Source organism: Passer domesticus, chromosome 1 (assembly GCF_036417665.1).
Source record: "Passer domesticus isolate bPasDom1 chromosome 1, bPasDom1.hap1, whole genome shotgun sequence".
NCBI lineage: Eukaryota > Metazoa > Chordata > Aves > Passeriformes > Passeridae > Passer > Passer domesticus.
In genome coordinates, this window is record NC_087474.1 from 114,839,402 (window position 1) to 114,864,470 (window position 25,069).

At 38.8% G+C, this 25,069-nt stretch overlaps 1 protein-coding gene across 3 annotated transcripts in view; it reads left to right on the forward strand.

The window, feature by feature from the left end:
- The window catches only part of LAMA3 (laminin subunit alpha 3), a 109,038-nt gene that overhangs the window by 77,976 nt on the left and 5,993 nt on the right, over nucleotides 1-25,069 (forward strand). For all 3 annotated transcript variants that reach the window (XM_064435294.1, XM_064435295.1, XM_064435298.1), the window contains exons 45-72: nucleotides 1,959-2,009; nucleotides 2,385-2,536; nucleotides 3,073-3,183; nucleotides 3,282-3,393; nucleotides 3,982-4,149; nucleotides 5,264-5,460; nucleotides 6,198-6,314; nucleotides 6,722-6,873; nucleotides 8,154-8,295; nucleotides 8,893-8,992; nucleotides 9,357-9,473; nucleotides 9,557-9,736; nucleotides 11,483-11,625; nucleotides 12,659-12,832; nucleotides 13,961-14,112; nucleotides 14,207-14,369; nucleotides 14,848-14,981; nucleotides 15,472-15,619; nucleotides 16,483-16,599; nucleotides 17,513-17,637; nucleotides 17,985-18,105; nucleotides 19,230-19,370; nucleotides 20,106-20,236; nucleotides 21,056-21,190; nucleotides 23,317-23,461; nucleotides 23,754-23,905; nucleotides 24,303-24,492; nucleotides 24,794-24,934. In XM_064435294.1, the coding sequence (XP_064291364.1) occupies nucleotides 1,959-2,009; nucleotides 2,385-2,536; nucleotides 3,073-3,183; nucleotides 3,282-3,393; nucleotides 3,982-4,149; nucleotides 5,264-5,460; nucleotides 6,198-6,314; nucleotides 6,722-6,873; nucleotides 8,154-8,295; nucleotides 8,893-8,992; nucleotides 9,357-9,473; nucleotides 9,557-9,736; nucleotides 11,483-11,625; nucleotides 12,659-12,832; nucleotides 13,961-14,112; nucleotides 14,207-14,369; nucleotides 14,848-14,981; nucleotides 15,472-15,619; nucleotides 16,483-16,599; nucleotides 17,513-17,637; nucleotides 17,985-18,105; nucleotides 19,230-19,370; nucleotides 20,106-20,236; nucleotides 21,056-21,190; nucleotides 23,317-23,461; nucleotides 23,754-23,905; nucleotides 24,303-24,492; nucleotides 24,794-24,934 (3,911 nt within the window). The remainder of the gene's footprint in view (nucleotides 1-1,958; nucleotides 2,010-2,384; nucleotides 2,537-3,072; nucleotides 3,184-3,281; nucleotides 3,394-3,981; nucleotides 4,150-5,263; nucleotides 5,461-6,197; nucleotides 6,315-6,721; nucleotides 6,874-8,153; nucleotides 8,296-8,892; nucleotides 8,993-9,356; nucleotides 9,474-9,556; nucleotides 9,737-11,482; nucleotides 11,626-12,658; nucleotides 12,833-13,960; nucleotides 14,113-14,206; nucleotides 14,370-14,847; nucleotides 14,982-15,471; nucleotides 15,620-16,482; nucleotides 16,600-17,512; nucleotides 17,638-17,984; nucleotides 18,106-19,229; nucleotides 19,371-20,105; nucleotides 20,237-21,055; nucleotides 21,191-23,316; nucleotides 23,462-23,753; nucleotides 23,906-24,302; nucleotides 24,493-24,793; nucleotides 24,935-25,069) is intronic.

Sequence of the window (25,069 nt, forward strand, 5' to 3'; positions counted from 1 at the left end):
TTGTGATACTCCTTTATATTCAGAATCTCAGAGGCCGCTGCTCCTGAAATGTCCTTGATTCTCCCATATTTTTTCACCAATAACATTTCACTCTTTCTTCCCTGTAGACAGATTTTCTTCTTCATATGTTAGTGAAGTTTCCAGCTAATAACTGCAGATATTTCTGTCCTCTTCATTTCTCTGCACTGCTGTTCATCCTGCAGTCTATTAACTGCAAGGAACCCATTGTCTTTCCTTGGCCACAGAAATTGGAGAAACAGCAGGTGATGTGAACTGCTGTTGGCAGCTGGTGCAATTTTTCAATAGCTTGCTCTCATTTAATATTTCATCATTGAAGTAATACATATCTATTATACCTTATATGGAACAGATCCAAGCAGTGTTTGATGTTTTATCATTCCTTTCTTTTTTGAAGCAACAGTTTGCTAGGACAAATTAATCCGTAGGGCAATATTCAACAAGCCAGTTTGTTTTCCTCCTCGTCAGCATTAGTCTCTTTCTCTGTATAAGGAATAAGCCCCTCTGAGATCACCGGCACAGCATGTTCTAGCAGGTTCCTTCTGCGTGATGTTCGGCACTTTGCCAGCACGTCACCATTTCTTGGCTGATGTTGGTGCACAAGCTGTAATAATAGTTTTATTTAATTGGTACTACATGGTGACGGCTGACATGGGCCTGCTGTTAGCTGAACTACACAACAGCAGAATTGCGTGGATGTTTGCATTTCAGAGGAATTTCCTTCATTCTCTTAAAAATATATTCTTATGATTTTTCTACTTTTGGCAGCAGTGATCACCACCAATCCCATTTAACTTCCTGATGACTTAATGTGCAAGTGCCAAAGGAAATGGCACAGCTAGGCAATTTGTTCCAGGCTGTTTCATGCCGCTGGTAAAGTTCAGGTCCAATTTTATCACTGTATCCTCTCACAAGTTGCAAACTGTTGATGACTCTTGACTCTATACTGAGTGCATCCTTTTCCCTTAGAGTAAATGACATAGAATCATTAAGGCTGGAAAAGACTTTCAGGATCATCAGGTTCAATCTTTGACCAAGATGCACAGCTCTTTTCATTTTCAAGAGGAGATGAGAGCTTGGCAGTGGGACCAAGCCTGTAAAAGGAACTCGGGCATCAAGATGGGGAGACTCCTGTCCTATTATGACATTTTTAGGAGCCAATTCCTCTCCTGCATCCTAGAAGTTAGTATCCTAGGATGTTACTCCATGTGCACCTGGAGACTGTTAAGCTTCTTATAACAGGGTTTGTAAAAACCAAACAAAAGAGTGCATTGGACAGGAAATCACCTGCACTGGCTTGTTGGAAAGTCTGAGGGCAATGTTTGTTATATACGACCTGCATCTGTGGTCCAAGCTGCTTGCCTTGTCTTACATACAGTGCCTCCATCTATTCACACACACTGTGGATTTCTCTCAAGCTTGATTAATACCATAATCTTGCAAGCTGTGGCAGGCATGAAGGAAGGCCATAAATATTTCTCAGTTCCTTGTGGGTAAGACGTTCTTTGGGGAATCAGAACCTGTGGTTTGAACCTGGATACTGAAGTAGATAAAAGGGGCTTGAACCTATGTCCTGGGTGAAGTTCTTTAACAATATAATCTTGTCTCTAATCCTAGAAAAATTCTAGCAATACATTTTGCACACAAATGAGGTGTGAGAGGGTTTCCTGCTCCTATCCAAGTAGCATATAGTGTGGGATTACAGTAGGTTTCCTTTGTGGGATGGAAAAGGTGTTGCTTTCATCAAGGCATTAGTGGGAATTGAATGTTCTGGTCTGCTTAAGCCTTCTGAGCATTTCAGCTCATTCACAGTGGGTGTGGATTTATGAAAGGGCAGCATCATGTTTTAATGGCTCCCAAACATGAAAAGTGAGGGAAAAAATGCAGTAGTATTTCCATAAGAAGACTTTGATTACTAATGACTAATCTTGTGATTTCAGAATGTTTCAATAATGAACCCAAAGATGTGGATCCCAATGAAGATTGTGACTGTAAGTGATAAAATAGAACTGCACTTGGATTACTTTCAGCTGGTTCTGAATACATACTGCTGACTCTTTTAAGGGTGACATAGTTTAAAAAGGACTGAGATATCCTGTAATGAATGTTTTAAAAGCAAGCATTCAACCAGATACTTGGAAAAATGATTAAAGAGGTACTCATCTAGTCAGGTGTAAATGAAACCTCCTCCTTACTTCTGACTTAAGTCACTTTCCTTAATGCTGCAGGCTTTGTTGTTGCCTTTGTTCTTCTGACTACACCAGGTGACAAGCTTCAAAACTTTTGCACCATGACTAATGTGTTCAGTGAAACGTTCTCTGTGTTAAATATCAATGATATGTATTGATTTCCACTGCTCCCTCCAGCCTGTGACAGCTGTGTGATTACATTGCTGAAAGATTTGAGCACAATGGGTGATGAGCTTCAGCTCATCAAGTCTCAGCTGCAAAATGTCCATGCAAGTACCCACACTCTGGAGCAGATGAGAGACCTGGAAACACGCATCAAGGACTTAAAGGTAGGCACACAGAAATACAGAAAAGTGGATTTCAGATTAAGTGGATAGGCAGTGAACCCAGGAACCATTGCCATATGCTTGTCACTTGCAAGAAGACATACATCAACCCTGGATTCCAAATACCAAATGCTGGCAGCAGTGGGCTTCACTTGGTAGAAGGTAGCTCTGGTTTCCATGTCATGCTCTGAAACGCAATCAGTATCTCTGCTTTTCTGAGGCCTGCTCACCTTGGAAATTATACCTCTGAGGTGTCCCTCTAGCTATGTCTTTTTCAAGCACTTCCTGTCTCTGCATTACTGAAAACCCCCAACATTCCACTTGTCATTACCAAAATTCATTTAAAAAATGTTCTTTGGAATAGCAGTTGCTATACTTACAGATAAAACCCTCAGGTTTTGGGAAGGAATTGTTCAGTTTTCATATCAGTAATTCTGCTTGTATCTATCTTGGGTAAAGATTTAATCCAGTGAAATTTTTGCTTTTTGTCTGCTGTGCAGTGAGTGATTTATTGGATTAATTTTTTCCTTTCTTTTCAGGTCTTATTGAATAATTACCGTTCTGCTGTTCATAATCAAGGTTCGAAGGTAGATGAGTTGGAGACAGAATTCATTAAACTAAATCGTGCTGTAAATGCTCTCCAGGAAAAGGTGATTTACCAAATCAATTTACAAGTACACATCTCCTGACTATGTATTAGCATGCTGTATCCAGATACTTTTAATCTAATAGTTTTTTTTCTTGCTAGGCTGAAATGAACTACAAAGAAGCTGAGAGATTATTCAACAATTTTGGCCAAACTCATCAGAAAGGAAAGGATTTGGTTTCACAAATACAAGTGGTGGTCAACAATATACGAGGTAAAAAAAAATTTCTAACTCATGTTTTATTTATAGCATCTTTAAGTTTTTTTATAGCTTATTTGCAATCTCCTTAATTACAAATAAGTTTTCTTAGAAAACAACTTTGTAGATCAGAATTTAGTCACAGCTGTAATATTCACTCTTCCTATTAGAAAGCTAATATATAATAGTTTAGGACCCTACTTTCCCTATGAAGTGAAAAGGGACAGAGAAGCTTCACTATAGAGACACTTCTAGCAACAAATTTGACTATCCTGACTCAAGTCTAATTTTGTTCTGGGTTGTTATCATGGGCTCTTTAAAGTTAGCTTAAAATTATTTCAGTGAACTTGATCATTTGGGACAAATTTCAAGGCCAATGCCATCTTGCTCTCCCTGGTTGTGTGTCATAGGATACTTTTCATCTTAATAGAATCAATGGAAGATGAATCTGTTTCATTAAGGAAAAAAAAGACATGCCTGCCTATTCCTGAATTCATTAACGAAGCAGATCCATCTCGGAAGATGTTGGCTCCGTCATTTGGGAATTTTGAATAGGCTTAAGCACATCCTGTTTTTAACTTTGACAGTGTTTTTTTTCTCCAGCACTCTTGGAACAGGTAGCTGGCACGGACGCAGAAGGCAACAACCTGCCCCTGGGAGATGCCTCTGAGGAGCTGGCCGAAGCTCAGCGCATGATGGCTGAGATGCGGAGCCGCAACTTTGGCCAGCTGCAAGCCGAGGCAGAGAAGGAGCGGGCGGAAGCTCAGCGGTGTAAGTGCTTGTTCTCTCAGCTTCTGGCTTTCTAGAAAGATCAGTCTTAAATCTGAAGAATTATTGGTTGGGTTGGAGTAGAGGGAGAGGCCTTTTGCAGGGTGTCCCTGAGATTTGATGTTGTTCTTAGTCGGCAGGAAAGTGATAGTTCTGGAGGGGATTTAAAGGCATTTTTAGTGTGTTACAGAAGAAAATGGATTGAGCTGGGGAAGAAACCCAGTAGAGCCTTCTTTTGTAACTAGATCAATCTCAATAAAGATGTAGCTAATCCTAACACACCTATGCAACACTTCTGTGTATTGTAAGAGATAGGCAGTGGTACACAGAGTTATTTTAGAGGAATTGTGTGTTCCATTTAACAACAGATTTTCAGAAGCTGCTAGAGTAGTCCAAGGGCCAGGTCATAAAAGGACAAGGAAGCTCAATTCTAGTTGCACTAGTTGTACTCCCTGTCATGTTCTCTGCAAGTGTTTGACTGGGACATTCAGAAACTTGATTCCAGATGGTGGAGACATCAAGAAAAGTTGCAGGCTTATCTCCTAATCAGGGGCATAGTGGAGGAATGTGAAATGTGAATGTCACCCATATGTGTGACAGTTAATTTCAACCAACCTTGAACATTGATACCTACCTCTGAGTGACTCTTCTGTCTCCTATTTTGTCAGCAGTGAAATGGGCATGCTAAAGAGTGTGATTAATTTGACATATTTTATGTTTCTATGTTCTTTGAAATTAAATGTGCTCATATCTCTATTGATTACAGAGGAGGCTTTGATAGCTAGCACAGTTGTAGATGTCTACATTGTAGATGAAATTATGTTATTTCCATATAAAAAAGAAAATTAGTGTTTTCAGATCAGTGTCATCCTTACTTAATTAAGAGAACATTTATCTGTGTTCTGTGTCTGCAGCAGCAAACTAGTGAGCAGATTTGATCCAGAGAGATGCTAAATAGTATCTTTGCTGTAGTAGCACTGAAATTAGCATTGCAGAAGATGCTCAGTTCACATAAGTACAGCTTTATAATCCTAAATGCCAAGGCCTTTTTAACAAAGTTTGTTCTTGCTCCCTCCTTCTCTGAACAAAACTTTTCTTTCTGGTCCTGATACTGCAGTACTGGCACTCATTAAGAATGAACTACAGAAGTATCAGCAAGAGAATCGTGGGCTTATTAAAGTTGTGAGGGATGCACTGAATGAATATGAATCCAAAATCGCTGACCTTCGTGAAGCTCTGAATGATGCGACAGCTCAAATCAAGCAGGCTGAAGGCTTAAACAGAGACAACACAGTTCTGTTAGAAGACGTTAAGGTAATGTTGGGCATCAGGAGAAAAAAAATAAACCTCAGAAGATAAGTGGTTTTGGTTGCTGCTTTTGACCTCACAAAGCACTAATTCTTTCTAGACTTTCTTCAGGGTCTCTTTCCATCTTCTGATGGGTGTGTGAACAGGTGTGAATGTGGTGTACTGCTGCTTATGGCCTCTTTGTGTGACCAGAACAGTGTGACCAAGACATAGCTCTGATGAGAGCAGGGAAGGACAGTGTCTTCCCAGCACTTCTTTCCAGCTGCCACTAGTGCTTTTGTTTCCTTTTCTAGACCAAATTTGTGCTGCTGATGTACATTTCGTAGTAAGTTCTTTAATGTATTTAGCCTTAACAGCCATGAAAGATGGGAGCAAAAATGGGTGCAATACTTAAATTATCTGGGCTTAGTGTTCTACAGAACAGCTTCAGGACGAGGAACAGATGTTATACTGAGCAGTGTTTGAATTTTAGAGCTGGTGAAATAGTACAAGGAATAAGTGTGTGCTGAAGGACACATTCTCTAAATTGTGGTCTTGTTGAAATGTATCACTGGTTTAGCACACTCATGTCCATATTTAAGAAAAAATGTGACTGTGCCCTTGGTAAATCCTACTGCCAACTAGATTAGGTTTGGGTTTGTTGTTTTGTTTCAGCTTTTTTTAATTTTGATTTCAAGATACAGCTTTTCATGCCACTTACCTTAACTCAATCACACGTTAATCAACTTCCCATTTTTCCTCAGAAACGGATTGAGGAGACAACTGTGCAACAGAATGGTGTCTTGAATATTCTGAGCTCAGCCCGATCTTCCCTGACACAAGCTAAGAGTGTGCTTGGATTATTGCAAGAGAGCAAAGAGGTAAAGTTTAAGAGAAAGTTAAAAACCCCAGTATCTTGTTGGAGATGAGGCTTATCTGAGTCTGTCAAGAAAGAAAGGATCTCGCAGCTCATCCTGGATACATAAGGAGTCTGCATGCCTGCACAGGTTTCTGTAAGAGAAGCTTGTTCAAGGTTGTGATGTGTCTGAGAAAGACACTGAGCTGCAGATATCCAAATTTGGGAGGACATCTGTGAGAAGTACCATAAACAATTATGCTATTCTTGTATTTCTTTCTGGTTAATTGCTTTTAGCCACTGTCAGAGGGGCAAGATACTAAGCTTAGAAGGGTCTTTGCTCTGACTCAGCTTTTATATAATGGGTCTGGAAGCATAATGTAATGAAACATGTAGAAATACAAATAAAATTATATCTTCTTACAACCATAGGAATATGAAAGCCTGGCTGCTCAGCTGGATGGAGCAAGGAAGGACATGAATGAAAAAGTGGCAAATCTCTCATCAGCAAGCAAAGAACCACTGGTGGTGAGGGCCGAGGAACATGCCAAATCTTTGCAAGATTTGGCAAAGCAACTGGAAGAGTATGTTGCCATTTGTATAAATGAGTCATTTTTGTACAGAACAAAAAAAGTGGTTGTAATGCTCTGTAATTTTGCTTGCTTTTACAACCATTTGCAAACCTAGAGAGAAATTAAGTTGGTCTCTTTCTGCTTCTTGATCATGTATGGAAGTTTTTTTTTCTCCAAAAACCAGATCTTCCTGTATTTTTACTGGATTTTCCTCCCTTAGAAGTGTGAAGTCACATAATACTGTTTCATACTACTGTAATAACACTTCATTAACATCTTACTAGCAAGAGAAAATCCTCAAGTACAGAGTGGGAAGATGTTTAGCATATTTTTTGTAGAGTTATTTCAGGTACTCGTGCTCAGGGATGCTTATGTGGTATCAAAGAATTGAGGCAAATAATTTGAATAAATGGCTGTCTTGGAAGTCTTCAGCACTATGGAGGAAAAAACCTCCACTGGTTTTCTCATCCTTCAAGAAATCTTCTAGAAAGGCAGAAATATTATAAACTTGATAGGAATCAAGTGTTTCTTTCTCCATTATTTGTATTTTGCATTGGAATTATGAGAGGGGGTTTGGAGGCCTTCTGTGATACATCAGAACAAAATGAAAAAAGTGAAATCCTGATTTACTTTTCCCTGTACAAATTACATTTTGTCGTTGCACCAACTGCACAGTCTCAGAAAGTTAAATTCCAAAATAGCTAACGTGGCTGGAAAAGTCTTGGGTAGAAAACACGTTTTAATTAATTTGTTTTCAATGTGATTTTTTTTCAATTAAGAAGGCACTGTTCTCACAAATAAAAGCATCTAGTACTAGACAGGTGTATAGTTCACAGGGAGTGGGTAGAAGAGATTTTTTTTCTGTCATTTCTGATTTCAGAGCTGCTGTGCTGGTTCTTGGGGAAAACACAAAAGGTCTTGTAGTTGCTCGATGATCTGACGCCTACAGTTCTCTGAATTCCTCTTAACTGAATTGTATTTGGAGGACTGGGATTGAGGTGCCTTATTACTGACCATATGCTTTGGTGAATTCTCTCAGTCTTAATCATTTGAAGGCTGCTTTGGCGTCTCACAGCTGTGCTTTTCCATATGCCTGAACTTATCCTGTCTTCTGAAGAGTCTTTCCATGTTGATCGATCTCCAATTGATATTTTTGTAGAATGAAGTTACAGATCTAATTGACAAACATTTTTTTCTATTGACGCTACTTAGAAAATACTGAGTTCAGATCTGTTCGGAATCCATCTCACAGCCTTGGAAGAAGGCTGCATTTTTCCCCCTGTTTCCCACAGAATAAAGAACAGTGCCCGGAAGGACGAGTTGGTGGGCTGTGCTGTGGAAGCTTCTACTGCCTATGACAATATCATTGGTGCCATCAAGGCAGCAGAGGAGGCAGCCAGCCAAGCTGGGAAAGCAGCTGACTCAGCTTTATCAGTAAGTGTCAGTAAGTGGCCAAATCATGGTAAACTTGTCACAACTAGACTTCTATTTTTTTTTTTTTTTCACAGAGGCCCCAAAATGAAACAGCTGTGTGTCTTGGCATGCTTTATTTTTCTGTGACTTTTTATATGAGTTGCTGTTCTGCATGTTGATTAATTAGTCTTGGCTCAGCACTAACCAGGCCAATTAGTGCCCTTCTGATGGCTCTGCCTGTATGAATACTGACTGTTACTTTCAGTGCAAAATAGAGATCTGACAAGGCAAGCCTGGTAATCACTGCAGGTGATTTCAGGTATTCTCTTTTACTCTGTACTACTAATACCCACAATCTCTTCAGCAGAGATATAACATCCAACAGCTGAATGCTAGCAATTTCCTCCAAATGCCCTAAAAATCCATCTGAAGATTGCTAAAGACCAAGGTTGTAGTATGCTTGAATTAACCTGGGTAGTTGTTGCTAAAGGTAATGTTCTTCAAATGAGATCTCAGTGGAGTTGGGGGTTCTTTAAATTGGATTGGCCTCTCTCTTTTTCTCTTTAAGTTTTAATGTAATTATCAAGTGATCTTAGAGTACTGTGCTTCCATTGTCAGACTGTGAAGAGAGAAGACCTATCAGGAAAAGCTGCAAGGTTAAAAACTGAGAGCAGTGCACTGATGGATCAAGCACAGGAGACTAAAAGGACTTTGCAAGGTACTAAGAAAGTGGTACTAGAAATGTTGGCACGGCACAAGTAACTTTCCTTGAACCATAAATTTTCACATCTCAGCAGAGTCCTTCAGCACTTGTTCAATGAAAAAATGCGAGTTCCATTACAGTGGGACTTTTTGTCATAGTTATTTTCCATAGCAAAAAGGCAAGAAAGTAGATTTCTGGCTTCCTATGCTATATACCTTTGCAGTCCTCCTGTCCAGCAAGTTCTTTGCCTTGTACTTTGCCTTTGCTCAGTGGCATCATGAACTGTGTAGGATTGTAGACAAGTGCCGCAACACCACCTGCCCAACAGAAAATTGATATTTTTCTTTAACATTCTCATGGGCCTTTCACTGTTTTGCAGCTCTTGGTCCTAACCTTGAAGACCTAAAGCAAAGACTTGATGTTGCTGATGGAAAGACGAATTCACTGAAAATTGATCTTGTCACTGCTCAAAACAATCTCAATGGGATAAACAGAGGTTTGTTACTTAGGGATCAATTCTGGCCTGCCCCTTTTGTCTGTTACTGTAAGAATCTGCATGTTCACTTCTGTGTGTTTCAGGTGACATCGACAGCATCATCAGCAGTGCAAGGAACATGGCAGAAAATGCCAACTCTGTCACCAATAGTGTGTTGGGGGAACTGGTCCCAATCGAAGCAGAAGTGGAAAGAATTAAGAGTAACTATGGGAGCACACAGAGTGCCAGCTTCAATAAAGCACTGATGGAGGCAAACAACTCAGGTATTGCAGGTGCTGTGTGGGACCTGCCAAATCACTGTAAGGGTGAACATGGCCAGTTTGCAGCAGAAGCGTTGATCACTCAAGAGTTAGGCACCTACCCTAAGCTAGTATTCTGAACTTATTTTATGGCCAGTAGAAAGGGACAGGCGCAGCAGAAAGTGACTCAGGCCATTCTGTGGTATGTGTTAAAAGCTAGTACCATGACTGGTCTCTGAAGATTTGGAGGCCAGTGACTAATGGGGAACCCAGGAGTCAATACTGGGTCTGATCCTGTTAAACACCTTTATTAATGATCTGGATGATGAGGCAGAGTGTTCCTCAGCACATTTGCTCCTGACTCTAAACTGGAAGGAGTGGCTGATACACCAGAGGCTTGTGCTGCCATCCAGACAAACCTCAACAGGCTGTGGAAATAAACTCTCAGGAACCTCTTGAAGTCCAACATGGAAGTCCTGCACCTGAGGAGAAATAAACCCATGTACCAGTAAAGGTGGCTGAGCAGGTGGTGGAGCTGGAAAAAAGCTTTGTAGGAAAGGACCTCAGGGGTCTTGGTGGGCACAAAGTTGAAGATGAGCCTGCAATGTGCCCCTGGAGTAAAAGGTTTAAGCACAGGAAATTCCATCTGAAGATGACAAAACAGTTATTTTGCTGTGAGGGTGACTGAGTACTGGCACAGGTTGCCCAGAGAAGAGGTAGTGTAGTCTTATCCTCAGGAATATTCACAAGCCTGCCTAGACACAATTCTGGGCTACTGGACCTAAGTGGCCCTGCTTGAACACAGGGGTTGGACACTGTGACCTCTGGAGGTTCCTTCCAACCTCAGCTGCTCTGTTATTATGTGATTTTCTGCTACCTAGAAGAAGGGCCCTAGACAATTACCTTAGGCTACATGTCTGTTAGCTGAAATTAAGTGAAAAGGATTGCACAGAGCCAGCTGAATACAAAATAAGGGACAATCACATTCCCAATCAACTTCATTTTATGTATTTTCAGCAGCTTTATCTGATAAAGTCAAGTAAGAAAAAAACATTTTAAATAATATAAATAGAAGAGCTCGTCCTGCATGGTGTTGCAGGGTTGTAAGTCATCCCTACAGTTACAAAACTGGTTTAGAAGTCATATTTAGAAATACAAAAGGTCAGGATTTCATTTTGTTTGCTGTCTGCATCATTGGGTTGGAGATGAGAAATTGGTTCCTATTATAACAAAAGTTGAAATTCTCATAATATTTCTTTTTCTCTTAAATAAACCTAGCCAGATACTATAAGAGAGTGCTCAACTGTAATGATTAGCAACCTTGACATAAGAATATAATTCATGCCTTACTCAGGCCAGCAGTCTGCCTACCCTGTTATTCACTCTCTGACAGTGGCAGTAGAAGATGCTACCAGCCTATCTGCTCTCCTTTATCCTCATTCTGCCCTAGCATGCGCTGCCACTGGGAAATAATATCAGAGACCACATAGCTGTTCTACTTAATACTTTTTTCTTTATCTAAAACATTTTTAGAAGTGCTGATTCTGACTACTTCTGCAAATACCTTTGGCCAAAAATTTCAGGAGTACAATAACCTCTGTATAAACTGCTACTTTTAGTGAAAGCTTCCTAATATTGTAGGACCAGTCAAAACCATTTTGTCATTACCCTGTCCACTGCTTTTCTGATACTTGTATAGTGATACCATATTTTTGCATCTTGTTTTCCTCCTCCTTTTTAATATCAATTATTTGCTTTCTTTCATTGCAGTAAAAAATTTGACAAACCAACTTCCAGATCTGTTCAGCAAGATCAAGAGTATCAACCAACAGCTGATGCCAATCAGCAACATCTCTGAGAACATAAATCGCATAAGAGAGCTGATTCAGCAGGCAAGAGATGCTGCAAATAAGGTCTGTCCTGAGCATTGAAATCATGCTTAGCCTTAGTGGTTTGGATGCACAACAGTACTTTCATTCCTCTTTCTAAATAATTTTATTTAAACATGTGTGAAAGACCAGACATAAGTTTTTTTCAACAGCACTACCCAGCAACTGAAGTAACTGTGGTGATGGGAAGCATAATAATTCACACATAAAAATGACAGAATGCAGTAGCATCCTGCTACATCTTTCTCCCATTAGTTGTTTGCCCCAGGGCATCACCGTAATTCTTATTTGTGCAGCAGCCTCTTGCCTTCCAAGGTACATTGTGGTGGCTTTGGCAGCAGGGACAGAGTTGGTTCTGCTGCTTAGAGACAGGGCTCTCCACCCATGTGTGGTCAATTGAAAGCTGATGCTGCCAAAGAAGTTGTGCAGCCCGGTTACTCCAGCTGCTCCAAAATGTTAGAAATTGGCTACTGGCACCTTATTAGACTGCCCTTTCTCATTTAAGGAACTGCTGTAGTTGCTGAAGTGATAGTGTGGTCTCAGGTATTAAGAAGCATTCCTAAGATCATCACGAATAGCCTTGAGTTACAGTGAATAAGAGGAATCAGTGATCATGGTGTATTTAGCTGTAATAGGATGTGTCTTTATGATACCAGAGGTGCATTGTAATCCCCAGCAGACAGTTAAGTCTAGCTAAGTGAAGCACCAGGATGTGTTTGTAGACATCTGAATAATTCATAGACTTGCTCTTCAGAGCTGCAGGGCACATCCTTCCCTGTCCATGTATTGAAGGTAACAGTTACTTGACAGAGGGTTGATTAATTGATGTCTGGAACAAAAAAGTGCTGTGTTAAGTATTGATAATACAGACTACTGCATTATCCATTCTGTTTCCTAATTATTTTGTTTGGTAGGATCAGAGTCCAAATCTGTGGTAATTAATGGCTGAAACATGACTAGGATGTGTAATGGGTTACTTTGCAATTAAACACACCAGTGAAACAGGAGTGGTAGCAATAGTTAATTGTAACATACTCAACTCTGGTTTTCTTAACAGGTTTCTATTCCCATGAGGTTCAATGGCAGCTCTGGTGTAGAAGTTCGACCTCCAAGCAACCTTGAAGATCTAAAGGGCTATACTTCTCTTTCCTTGTTTATCCAAAGACCAAAGCAAAGATCAGACACCCAGCAGAGGGCAAATAGGTTTGTCCTGTACCTGGGTAATAAAAATGTAGGTAAATTTTGATATTTAATCTGATTTTAAGACAAGACATCATGTTTTGAGAAAAGGATGGGAAGTGACATGTTCTGGCTGAAATTTGTAGCTATTGTTGGCCTATTTCTTTAAAATTGCGTATAAGTCATGGTAGAAGTGTTATGTTCATTCCTTCCCTGGCAAAGTAACTAACAAGTGGCTGAGCCTTGTCCTTTGATGCTTTGCTCTTTTGCTCCTTTGGAAGTTACTTCTCCATCATGGATACCATCACGCATTCTTATCAGACCTGTCAGTTTCTGCAGCAGCCAGCACAAACTCAGTCCAACTCCTGCCTCAGAGCTTTGACTCTTTTCACAATATAAGTCACTCTGAGTTTCTCTGGTTAAAAAAAAAAGTGATTATTCCACTTTTAAAATTCAGCCCCTCAGCTCTTAATTTTTTTTGTCTTCTGAATATGCAGAATAATGCAGACCTGCTTGTGCATTCAGGTTTGCTCAATCACTATCAAACATTAAAAAATTTTCCTGCATGTGGTTTCTCGTCTTGCTATTTGACAGGAGCTGTGTCTGTAGTAAGCCTTGTGCTTACACAGAAAGCTGTTTAGAGGTATTTGTTCTGCACTGGATTTCATCTTTTTATCCTCTGGATAACTAGCCAGGACATCCATTGAAAGCATTTTAATGGTTACTTCTGAAATAAGGTCTCTTGAACAAATAAAATGTAATTTTTTTTTTTTGGGAAAATGACTGCTTCCAGTCACCTCATTGTCCTTCATTGAGTGTTGTTCTGAACATCTTTTTTATGTCACACATGTTGAGTCTAATTCTTAGTAAAGGTGTCATGTTTTCATAGTGTTAGCTGGGAGATGTTACAAGTGAGAAAACTATTTTAGATAGCATTGTTACAAAAGTAAAAAGTCACAAATTATTTTCAGTTAATTTATAACTATAGTCATTAAATCAGTGCAACATATAGGATTACAATCTTTTCTTCCCAGAACTGATAAACTTAATTCTCATCATTAGGTGGGTGGATTTCTTATGACTCATGCACAGCATGATGAGGTCTCTGAGGAAGTGCTGCTGTATTTTACCTTAATTATAATTAATCATTTATTAATTATTATTTACTTGCTATTTTTAGGCTTCCAAGGACTACATTGGTATGGCTGTGAAAGATGGTTACCTTACTTGTGTCTATAACCTGGGAGGTGGTGAGGGAGAGGTGAGAGTGCAGTCACTGGTGACTCTAAGCAACACTGAGGAAGCTGTTATGGATCAAGTTACATTTGAAAGGTATAAGACCCACAGTGTACAACAATCTTCTTGAAAACCTGCTCATAACATCTTTTATCAGTGTGATGTGATATTCTGCCTGTTTTGGTTTTAGGATTTACCAGTATGCAAAGCTGAAGTACATCAAAGCAGCAACATCAATTTCTCCAGTTAATGAAAGCCCTAGGAGTGCAAGCAGTGGAGACAGTGACATGCTCCTCAACCTTGATCCCAGAAGTGTTGTCTTTTATGTTGGAGGATACCCACCAGATTTTAGGGTACAGAGTTTCTTACTGTTAAAGAGATTTTGTGTTAATCATCCCATTTTTCTTACAAGTAAAGATTGGACCTAGCAGTCTTTCAAAAGTATGTGTAAGAGTTTACCTCTGTCAGTAGGAGTAGATGAGATGCAAGGAGATGCTACTTCCTATAGAATCTGCCTGGCTTGTACCATGCTAGAGCTCAAAGAAAGGGAGCATGATGATATTTCACTTGCCAAGGAAAGCATGAAACCTGTCCAGCCCTGCTAAATACTGTTCCCAATCCACGTGACTGCTTTAAATTGTGCTGCAGTACACCTAGGGTTGTATCGGATGGTTTGGCTGTGTATACAAGCATGTAGTACCTTTTTTACGTATTTATAATATCATATTTTGTGTCTTAATAATATTTGCAGTAACTCTTACCAGTTAGATAGCGATGTAAAATTTTGTTAGCTGAGGCTGATGAAATGGTTTTAATGACACTGTTTTGCAGCCTCCAGATAATCTCAACTATCCTCGTTATGAAGGCTGCATTGAATTAAACAGCCTAAATGAGCATATTATCAGCCTCTACAACTTCAAGAGGACTTTTAATCTCAACACCACTGAAGTGAAACCCTGCAGAAGGTATGATATGAACACAGAAGTGTTTCACAGTTCTGTGATTTTATTGTTATGAATTCTCATCTTTCACATCCAGAAGAATAACCACTGTAGCTAAATTGGTGATTTTTTTTCTAACTCTTGGTCATTATTACATTTCTTAGAGAAAATCCTCAGTAATGACATGATTCACATCTATGGCAATCTCAATCTGTTTAAATTTAAGTGTTATAAAATCCAGACACAATTTTTAGACTAATGTGTTCATCTACTTTATAAAATAAATATTACATTACGTTACAAAAAGTCAGTCATTAATGATTTCCTCTCTAAAGACCATTTGTGAATCTGACAGAATCCAGTGGAAGGTTTTCTCTCTGCTTGGGTTAGATCAGAATTTGGCCCGATACCAAATGCTTTAACTTAAGTTTTTTAAAATTATAATGGCAGTAAGTCCACATGGTAGAAGTTTTTGCTGACATATATTCACATCTGTGACATTGAATTATTACAGGTATAAAGAGGAGACTGACCAAAGCTATTTTGAGGGCACTGGTTATGCCAGTGTCACAACAGGAGAAAGAAGCGCCCAACAAGTACGGTACGAGCAGACAGTTGAGACCACTGCAGATGAAGGCATCGTGTTCTTTGCAGCAAATGGGGTAATGTGTGAAATGCTTCTGTCTGTTCTGTAGTGCAAGAACAACTTTAAAATCTTGTTTATTAAAAAATATGTTAGATATAGTAACAACTGTAAGGAAATAAAAGTGTTAAGTGTTAATCAAAGTGTCTTAAAAGTGTTGTTTTCATCTGTGTGAGAAATTAATAGATATTGCTGTATGTTTAATGTCATATGGTTTAGTCTTAGGTAGTTGTGCAAGAAACAGGGGTTGGACTTATGGGTCCCTTCCAGCTTGAGATATTCACCATGATTCTACCATGGTTGCCAAATACTCACTTTGTCAAGGCTGAGTAAAAAATCATTCCAAGAAGCTCCTGCATTAGGCCATGCAGAGAATTCTGAACTGGGGGCAGGAAGGGAGGAATGTGGTCGGGATCAAACCAACATTGGAATATTGAAATCCTCCAAAATTGGAAGTGCGCTCTTTGAAAATCTGGATACGTGTGGAAACAGTGAGAAGGAATATAGGAAGTGACATGATGACTTATACCTGTAAAGATACTTGAAAAGACAGTGCTGCTACATATCTAATAATCTTGTAGGCGTATTTGTAATCACTGGGACATATTCTGGATAATTTTTCAATGCTGTAAAAAGTCAGTGGAAATTTGAAATGACACAAAGGCCTCTAGAAATTTGGAGCTGACAACAGATCTGTTTATAATAAAGTAATTATGATTGATTAGTATAAGTTTTAGGCCTTGCGTTATCCTTTCCCCTAAAAGCTTTCTAGAAGCAACTCGATAGCTTCATTAAAATTATTCATATGACAGCGAAATATATATCTGAAATTGTGGCAGTTTAATTGTGTTGGTGTTTTTGTTTTGTTTTGTTTTTTTGCAGGATCAATTCATCAGTGTGCTCATTAGAAATGGTCATACAGTTCTTAGATACAAACTTGACTCTGAAACTCCAAAAGAAGTAGTAGATGAAAAAACTGTAAATGATGGAATATATCAAGTATGTAATTTTAAAGAAGCAAGGAATCGTTATTTGTAAAAATACATATTAACTGAAACTGTCATGTTGTAAAATTTAGTTCTGGAGTTTTCCTTTTGTGTGAGGAAATCAAGTCACTGGAGACTAGTTTGGAGATGTGAAAATTAATCTTTCTGGTGTCGTGCTTCACTGTGAATAGTTAAGTTTTAATAGTGAAACCACCAAAGAAAAAATTTTATCAGAACAATGCTTTAAATAAAGATAACTGTATACTTGCAATTAATTGCATTAGTTTCATACTTTGATTAGTGTTTTCACCATCTAAGGGTTTATTTCTTCGCAGTGGGCTGATCTCTTTAGAGATTACTCTTTTGCAGTCTTTGTTGTTGCTGGTCTCCTTAGCTTCAGCTCTTTTGTAGCACTACCAGAGTGAAATCATAAAGACATTGTTAACAAACTTTGATTTTCTTGTTAATTAGTTCTCCCTTTCCCCCTTAATATATTTCCAACTAAATAGTGTAAGCTGCAGGGTCTGCTGCAAGGAAACTTTATGCTCTACTGGGTTAAGTTACCTTCAGCCAGCTGACTGACTTAGTTTTTGTATCAGGCAGCAGCTTCTGAATCTTCAGCTGCAAAGACAAGACAATATCTGAATCTTAGGTGAGGTGTGTTTTTAGGGCAATCTTTCAGGTGAAAATAAAACCTCACCTTGTATTTGGAGAGTTGAACATTTTCCTGTCTTTGACTAAATGCCCAAAGCTTGCAAAGTACCTTTTGAACTACTGCAGTTATCCTTGATTTAAGTCACTAGTAAACAAGGGGGGGCGGGGTGGGGGGGGAACCGGCACTGTGTCCTGCTCTGTGGGGTACTTCTAATCAGTAAATTTTTCTGTTTCTGCCAAGTGAAGTGGTTCTCATTATTTGTGTATTTCAGATTAATTTGGTGTTTGACCGAAGAAACAAAGTTGTGTATGTCAGTCCTGGTATTAGAGCCAACATACAAGTCTTCAAGTTCACTGAGTACTACCTAGGTGGAGTTCCATCTTTTCTACGGGAACGGTGAGTAACTATAAAAGGACTGTAATATACAGGCTTTGTAGGGAAACTCCATCTAAACTCTTTCCTTACATAATTTCTTTCATGCTGTGTATTAACTATCTCATGTGACATAAACCAAGTGTATAATACGTGACCGTAATCTGTGACTTTTGGCTACTGGTGAGATCTTTGTTGTAGCTCATCCTAAAGATTCGGTTTGATTAGCATGAGTGTGTGTACACAAGAAAGATTGCTCTTGTTCTGTTTTTCTGTTTCATATATTGTCAGCATTTATAGGTTAATATAGTGGAGTGTGCTTTGAAATGCTGGGCTACTGAACTCTTTTTCCTTCCCCTCCCTGAAACCAGCTTTAATATATCCACACCTGCATTCCGGGGCTGCATGAAGAATGTGAAAAACCCAAGCACTGCATCTGTTGTTTTTGATAAGACTTTTGGTGTCAGCAAGAAATGTTCAGATGACTGGAAGGTAACTAATACATTTCCTCAAAAACTTCTGCTGAAGTTTACAGACTCCGGTCTGTCTATAAGTCCTGGACCATTATGTTTTGCTTAGGTCAAAAATTATATTTGGTTAACATGTGATGGCAGTAAAAGAACCTGGATTGGGTGTGAAGATGCAGAAATAAAAGAGAAACCAGCCCTGTTGTGGTAGCTTGTTACAGCACATAGTCCACCCTCTTATTTAATACTGTTTACAATTAAGTATTCATATTCACCATGTAATCTTGTTGGCTTCCAGTTGCTATTATTGATTAGGCTGGAATAGATAATACTACTTTCTATCTTTCCTCTTGGCAAGGTGTTTATGCTTCCTAATTAAATGACCTCTCAGCCTTTTTTCTTAAGAGATCTTAACAGACTCCTTCCATCAAAGTCTCTTATTCTAAGGCTCCACTCATCTGATTGTTTTGTAATTATTTTCTGTGCATCCTTGAGTTTTGCCATGTTCTTTTTAAAATAGGACAACATGACATTTCAGTGCTGGCTTAACTAGTGCTTTATGGAGAGATGAAAACTATCTTTCTGCTTCTACTTACTGCTGCTTACATGGTACATGATCTAATTTTCCCTTTTTACTACAGTATTGCACTGAAAGTTTGTGTTTATTTTCTTTTACTTGTGGCATCTAAACCTTTCACTGACCAATTTCTTCACAGACTATCTTTGTAGAGTACCTAATCTTCATTCTGTGGATCTGTGTAACTTCTCATGATTAAAAATTGACCTGTGACTCACAGTTTCAATTATGTAGCTCATCTGCACAGCTTCATAGTTACTATCTGTTCCTCCAGCTACTCAGTTGTGTCCTCAAATGTGAAAACGTTCAAAGCCACAATAGCTAGAGATGAGCAGCTCATTATTCTCAGCAAGCCTCCTCTCTCCTTTTAGAGTTTCTCAGACCATAGTTAATGCTGGCAAAGCCAATTCTGACAGTCTGTTCTATACTGAAATAATGGTTTTTGAGGTTTGCCTTGTGCTCAGTTTTGACTGGAGCTGATCACAATTATGTTGAGTAGGGCAGCTGTTGTCTCATATTGGCATCTCTTCTGATTAAAAGGAAAATCACTGAAATAATTTTCTCTCTTTCAGCTTGTCAGGTCTGCAGCTTTCTCCAAGGATGGGACACTGAGCCTGAGTTCAGCAGATTTCCCATTTCCAAAGGATTTCCAAGTTGGCTTTGGCTTTCAGACAACAGCTTCTACTGGAACACTCTTAAATTACAATCTACGGGTATGAAACATTGAACTTGGCATATGTGATGGGTTTTATCTCTGAATCAGTCATTTCAGTTTGTGTCATAAGTCTCATCTAGATTCCTGTATTTTAAGGTAAGAAATGCCTTTCTTGAGTGTGGCATCATTCATGTCATAGGTCAGAGAAATGCATTCTGGAAATTACTTCACATGGCCAACAAGTAGTTTGATGAATAACTGAGCTTTGAATTCAAGCCTTCTGCAGAGTAGCTCACACACCTGACAACATCCCAGCAAGAAAACTGTTGCTTAATTGGCTGGAAATTTTCTCAAGGAAAAATCGCACTCTGCCCACACAGAAATGTTACCATGTCTGAATACGCAGAGGAAAGGAGTTGGTTTTGGCTATGATCCCTCAAAAAGCAGGGAAGTTTAAGTAGAACCCCATTCTGGCTGGCTGGAGGAGCTAAGAAGTGGGTGCACACCAGGTATTTGAGAAGTGGAGGACTGGCTCCTCTGCTTTTTGTAAAAATAGGCAAGTATTTTAAATAAATGTTTGCTATTCAGAGTACAGAGGTATTTTGAAATGGAAGCTAGGCTCATCATGCAGAAGTTGGTTACACATCTGGTGCTAGATGACTGAAAAATGCAGCTCTAATGTAAGAAAATTTGTTGCCTACTGGCATCCACTGAGAGCTCTATTAATGGCAGTAGCAAGAACTAAAGGCTTTTGCATTTATTTAGCTGATAATTTTGTGGGATTCTTTTGTAGCCTGATGTTCTTTCCATCTTTCTGAGTCCTGGCTCTGTAACTGCAAAGATACGAGATAAAGAAATTAAACTGGAAAAGAAATATGAAGATGGGTCAATACATTATGTGACAGTAATAAAAACAGGCAACAGGTGAGTCCAGTTCTTCATCTAGTTCTTATATGTTGTGGCTGGAGATAGGAAATTCCGATTTTGTGGGACTAATTCTTTGGATAAACAGCTTAAAATGGTCTCTTCTAGCAGAGGATACCTAAATAATGAAGGGAAAGGAGATTTTTATTCTATGAATGTGCATGCTGGTACCTGTGATGTTTCAGCTGTACCCTACTATGCATTTCTTCGATAGGTTGTGTGAGTTTTGAATGCTTGTCTAGCTGGAGCTTTGGAGTCTTTGGAGCTCTTCCCCTTCACATAACCTTCATGTGTGTCCCCTGTGAAGGACAAGGGAAGAAGCAAATGCTGTGTCTGTTTTTTCAGTAGTGATCTGTTAGAAGAGACAATTTACTGAAAAGCTCCTAAATCATACTGATTGCTGTGTAATGCATGAAATTACATCAGGGTTAGTTGAAGTGAAAAGTTTTGAATGGTTGGCTATAACTTTGGGTTATTATAACTTAATAATGTCAGTTTCATTTTTACACAAATACTTAAATCCTGTCCCATAGTTGACAATGAGATCTTTTTAATGAATTTCAATTGCACCAGGATTTCACTGTAGGACTGAAGTAGGAACTTCAACTCTTGCTCATTATCTAATATGGAAAAGCAGAGCAATTTCACAGCAGTCAATAAGCACATACTGAAAAAGTCCCAGAACTAAGCTAATGAAGTTCTAGCATAATCACAATGTACAAGGAAACACATCTGTCAAATGGTTCCTTTATATATATTTTGTTTAGTTTCCTGACTGCTTCTTTATATATCATGCTTATTTTCATTTACTTTTTTCAGAGTACACCTGATGGTTGATGATGAGTCAAGAGCAGTTGATTCTCCCATGTCCTCAAACTCACAGCAATCAAACAGACCTATAAAGTTTGGTGGAGATAATTTTGAAGGTTGCATCTCAAACATCTTTATTGAAAGGTATTTGGCCTAGAAAGAATTATGTTTCATGCATTTTGGCCTGTTCTCCTTCTTAAATCATATTAAAATTACATTTTGCTAAAATGCTTTTGTTCTACATGTGTGAAGCCTTCATGAATGCATAACTTTGCTGGCTTCAAATACTCTTTCATTCAGGTATAGTATACATGGGATCCAGTTATAATTAAATCTGCTGTTCAGATGTAAAGGAATTTTAGTTTCAATCATACCTGTTTAGCAGTCTGTTAGCCAAAGAATGAGCTCTGCAGAGTGAATTGGATATGTCCCAACAAGACATCCAAAAAGATTTGCTAAATTGCCTTGTTATAGCTCCCCAGGGTGCCAGGTGGTGAACGGAGCAAAGCTACTGACAGAATCAAAACAGTTACACAAACAAGTGAGACCATATGTGTAGAAAGCATCTGCCTTATTTAGGCCGTCTCTTCGCATGTTTGTCTGATTATTAGAGAACTATTAGGGGATTTGCCTTACAGGCAAAATTTAGGAGGAAAAATATGCATAAATATGTTTCTAGAAAACAAGCATTCCATGAGCCATAAATCTTGTCCCAGTGGGACTTTGTGTTAGCTAAGTTTTGATGAGCATTTATATATGTGTAGAGTTTTCAAAAGTAGTGTATTTTGATCCATTTGTTGTACCACCACAGAATGGGAAGGGCTGGAAGGCACCTTTAAAGGTCCCCTAGTTTTAGCCCCCTGCAATGGGCAGGGACAACTTCCACTAGACCAGGCTGCTGAAATTATGTCTTCATTTAAAGCACTACAAGGCATTCAAGTGATGCCAAGATGATTTTTCCCCCTTTTCTTTTATATACCTTTTATGCATCCTCAGTACTCCTAGCATGCATACTTGTAATTCCTTAAATCTGATAACTCGGCTTAGCCCTAGTAGTCTGTTAAGCCAGGAGACCAAACATCCTAAATGCCTCATAGTAGGAGGCTGAAAAGCCCAATGCTGTCTTGAAAAACCAAAGGCCCCCTCTAGAACATACCCTGTCAACTAAGATTCTACCCAACCAGGGGGGAATTCCTCAGATGGGGGAATATCATACTATTCATCCAAGCCTCCCATTGGGGCATCCTTGTTAGATATCCCAATTTGTAAGGTCAGTGGATTGTATGTGTGATGTTAACGTGTGTGCATTGCGGTGCATCCCACCTTGGCAAAGTGGTGGACCATAAGGATCCTTATTAAAATACCGAGGTAAACACCCCTTGTTCCCTTAACCTTGTCTGGCTCTCAATTTTTTTAAGACCAGGAAAAGGCATCAGAAGTAACCTATATATTAAACTTCCCATCAGAAAACAAATTTGGAAAGCTTTTGTGCCTAACTAGATGATGAATAAATACTGTAGCTGGTCTGATAGAGTGAATGGAGAATGACCAGCATTAAAGAAGTTCAGGCTCTGCTCACAAATCTACCACTCTTCTCACAGAAAACCACAAGCAAGGAGCTTTGTACCTTTTTTGTAGTTGTAAAGTTTTTTTGTAATTTACTGATTGCAGATTCTTTGTACAACTTAGAAAATTGTAGTATTGTTTAATATTATTCTTTATACACAGGAATTTAAATTGGCTTTGACAGTCTTTGTGATAATTTGGTTATACTACTAGAGGCACATGTGAAGTTGTGATGGGCTTTGTTCCTTGAAAAACCTCGTTAGAACATCTTATTTAAGGAGAGAATGAAGCAGAACCTGATGATGTTATATTTTCTTGATTTGAAACTGCTTATGTGTAATTACCAATCCAAGTTTTGTAATCTGATGCAGAAATCTTAAGGCTGCTGTCATTTTTTTCTCTTTTTTTCAAGGGCCATATATGTTTGTGTTTTTTAAATAGCTTTCATCAAAAATTACTTTGTTCAGAAAAGATGAGAACAGAACATCAGTTTTTCTATAGCCCAAAAGAAAGAGCAGAGCCAGGGAAAATGGTTTACAGCATTGAATGTACATTTTTTGTTGAAAAATAAAAATTGATACTTTACTATCATGTCACTGGGAAATATATTTTGTGCAGAACACATTTTTACAATATGTTTGTTGTTGATTACATGAAATAGAAGGAATACTGAGTCACAACACTTACTGCTTTCATCACAACAGGGCAGGTCAGCTCCCCGAGGTTCAAAATCTTGTTGCTAATACTGGGAAGACTGGTGTATCTCTTGGAGCTTGCCAGGAATATGAAAACCTTGAACCAATGCTGCTGCAGGAATTTAAAAATCCTCTTAGGCTTAAGATGCTTAAGGTATGCTTATTGTTACTGTTATCTTTGCTCCATATTGATGCCCAGGCTTTCCATCATTTCTGGAACTGAGATTCAGATGTTCTTTCTTTTCTTCCATCTCACATCTGAAGCAGGTTCTCACCGTGTTGGAGTTTCATGCTAAACCCACACCTGTCTAGAATGACAACAGCTTTTCTGTCTTTTAGGGAAGGCTGTTGACTGCCATGGCTGGGAGCTCTTAAATGTGTCAATTAAAATGTTTCTATTTATGTGCACATATAATAAATGTTTCAATTCTATCTTATGTGCACAGAATGAAAAATACCTTGATTATTTGCAAGCTGCTAACGTGCAAAACCACACTTTACCAGCTCCATTACATGACAGCAGTGAAGCGTATCTCCTTGGAAGCACCCCCAACAGTTTCATATCCTACATGTTTTCTCCATTGTTATCTACAGACAGGTAATACAAACATTCTCTGTTCTCTTCCTAGTACTTGAATTGTCGAAGATTCTTGACACTTAGGGTGCTGATTGTAAGGATTTTCTTCTTGTTTATATCTTGGGCCATAGCAAAAGGTGGTTCTAAAAGTTCAGGCTTTTTTTTTTCCTGTAACAAACATTTACCTAAACTGAGTCGATTGAATGGGATGTGGTGAACAATTACAGTGCATGTTAATGCCAGTTCCTAAGCCTGAATGTGTAAAGTTTCATTCACATTCAGAAATGCAGTGTATAATGCCATGATTCCACCAAAATGCTATTCTGCATTTCCCAAATGAAGTTTCACTGGAGAACAGAAAAGATACAAAAACCAACAAAATAGACCTATACTGGAATATGCTTCCTTTCCATTACAGGTTACACTTCTCTGTAGATGTACGGACTCGATCATCGAGAGGATTAATAGTTTTCATGGAGGAAAGCTCTGAGGACTCTTACATGGCTCTCCACATTTCAAAAGGGCGTTTTGTCTTTTCACTTGGCTCTGGAGAAAAACAAATCAAAGTCAAAACTAGTATTAAATACAATGATGGGCAATGGCACACTGTAAGTAGTATGGAACCACAGTGATAGCATTCAGTGATAACTAGCATTCAGCAGGCATAGCTTATTGCCTTTTTAAGAGAACAGAAACTCAGTTTTGGTCATTGCAAATTAATTCCTATGCCTGAAAGTTCATGTGGTTGACAGGTCTCTGAGAGACCTTATTGAGACTGATGGCCCCAAGATGTTATTTTCAGTTTAAATATTTTAACAACATGATGTTTAATTTAAAGACAAAGGAAATCTGCAGTGGCTTTTATTGACTTTTGGGTTTTTTATTCTGTTTTCCTTGCCTCCTGGAAAGGTGGTCTTCAGCACAGATGGGAAGAATGCCCGCCTTGTCGTTGATGGTCTAAGGGCCCAGCACAGAAAATTGGCAACAAATTCTGCCATCAGCATTAAGCCACCAGTCTATGTGGGAGGGCTGCCACCACTGAAGAGACAGGTAAATAATTGACAAATCCACCCACACACACTCCCCATGCTACACTAATTATATGGGAAAGTCTTTAATACACAGGATTTCCATGCTGAAAAGCTTTGAGGAGGATTTCTAAGGACCATGTGAGCACCATCTGTG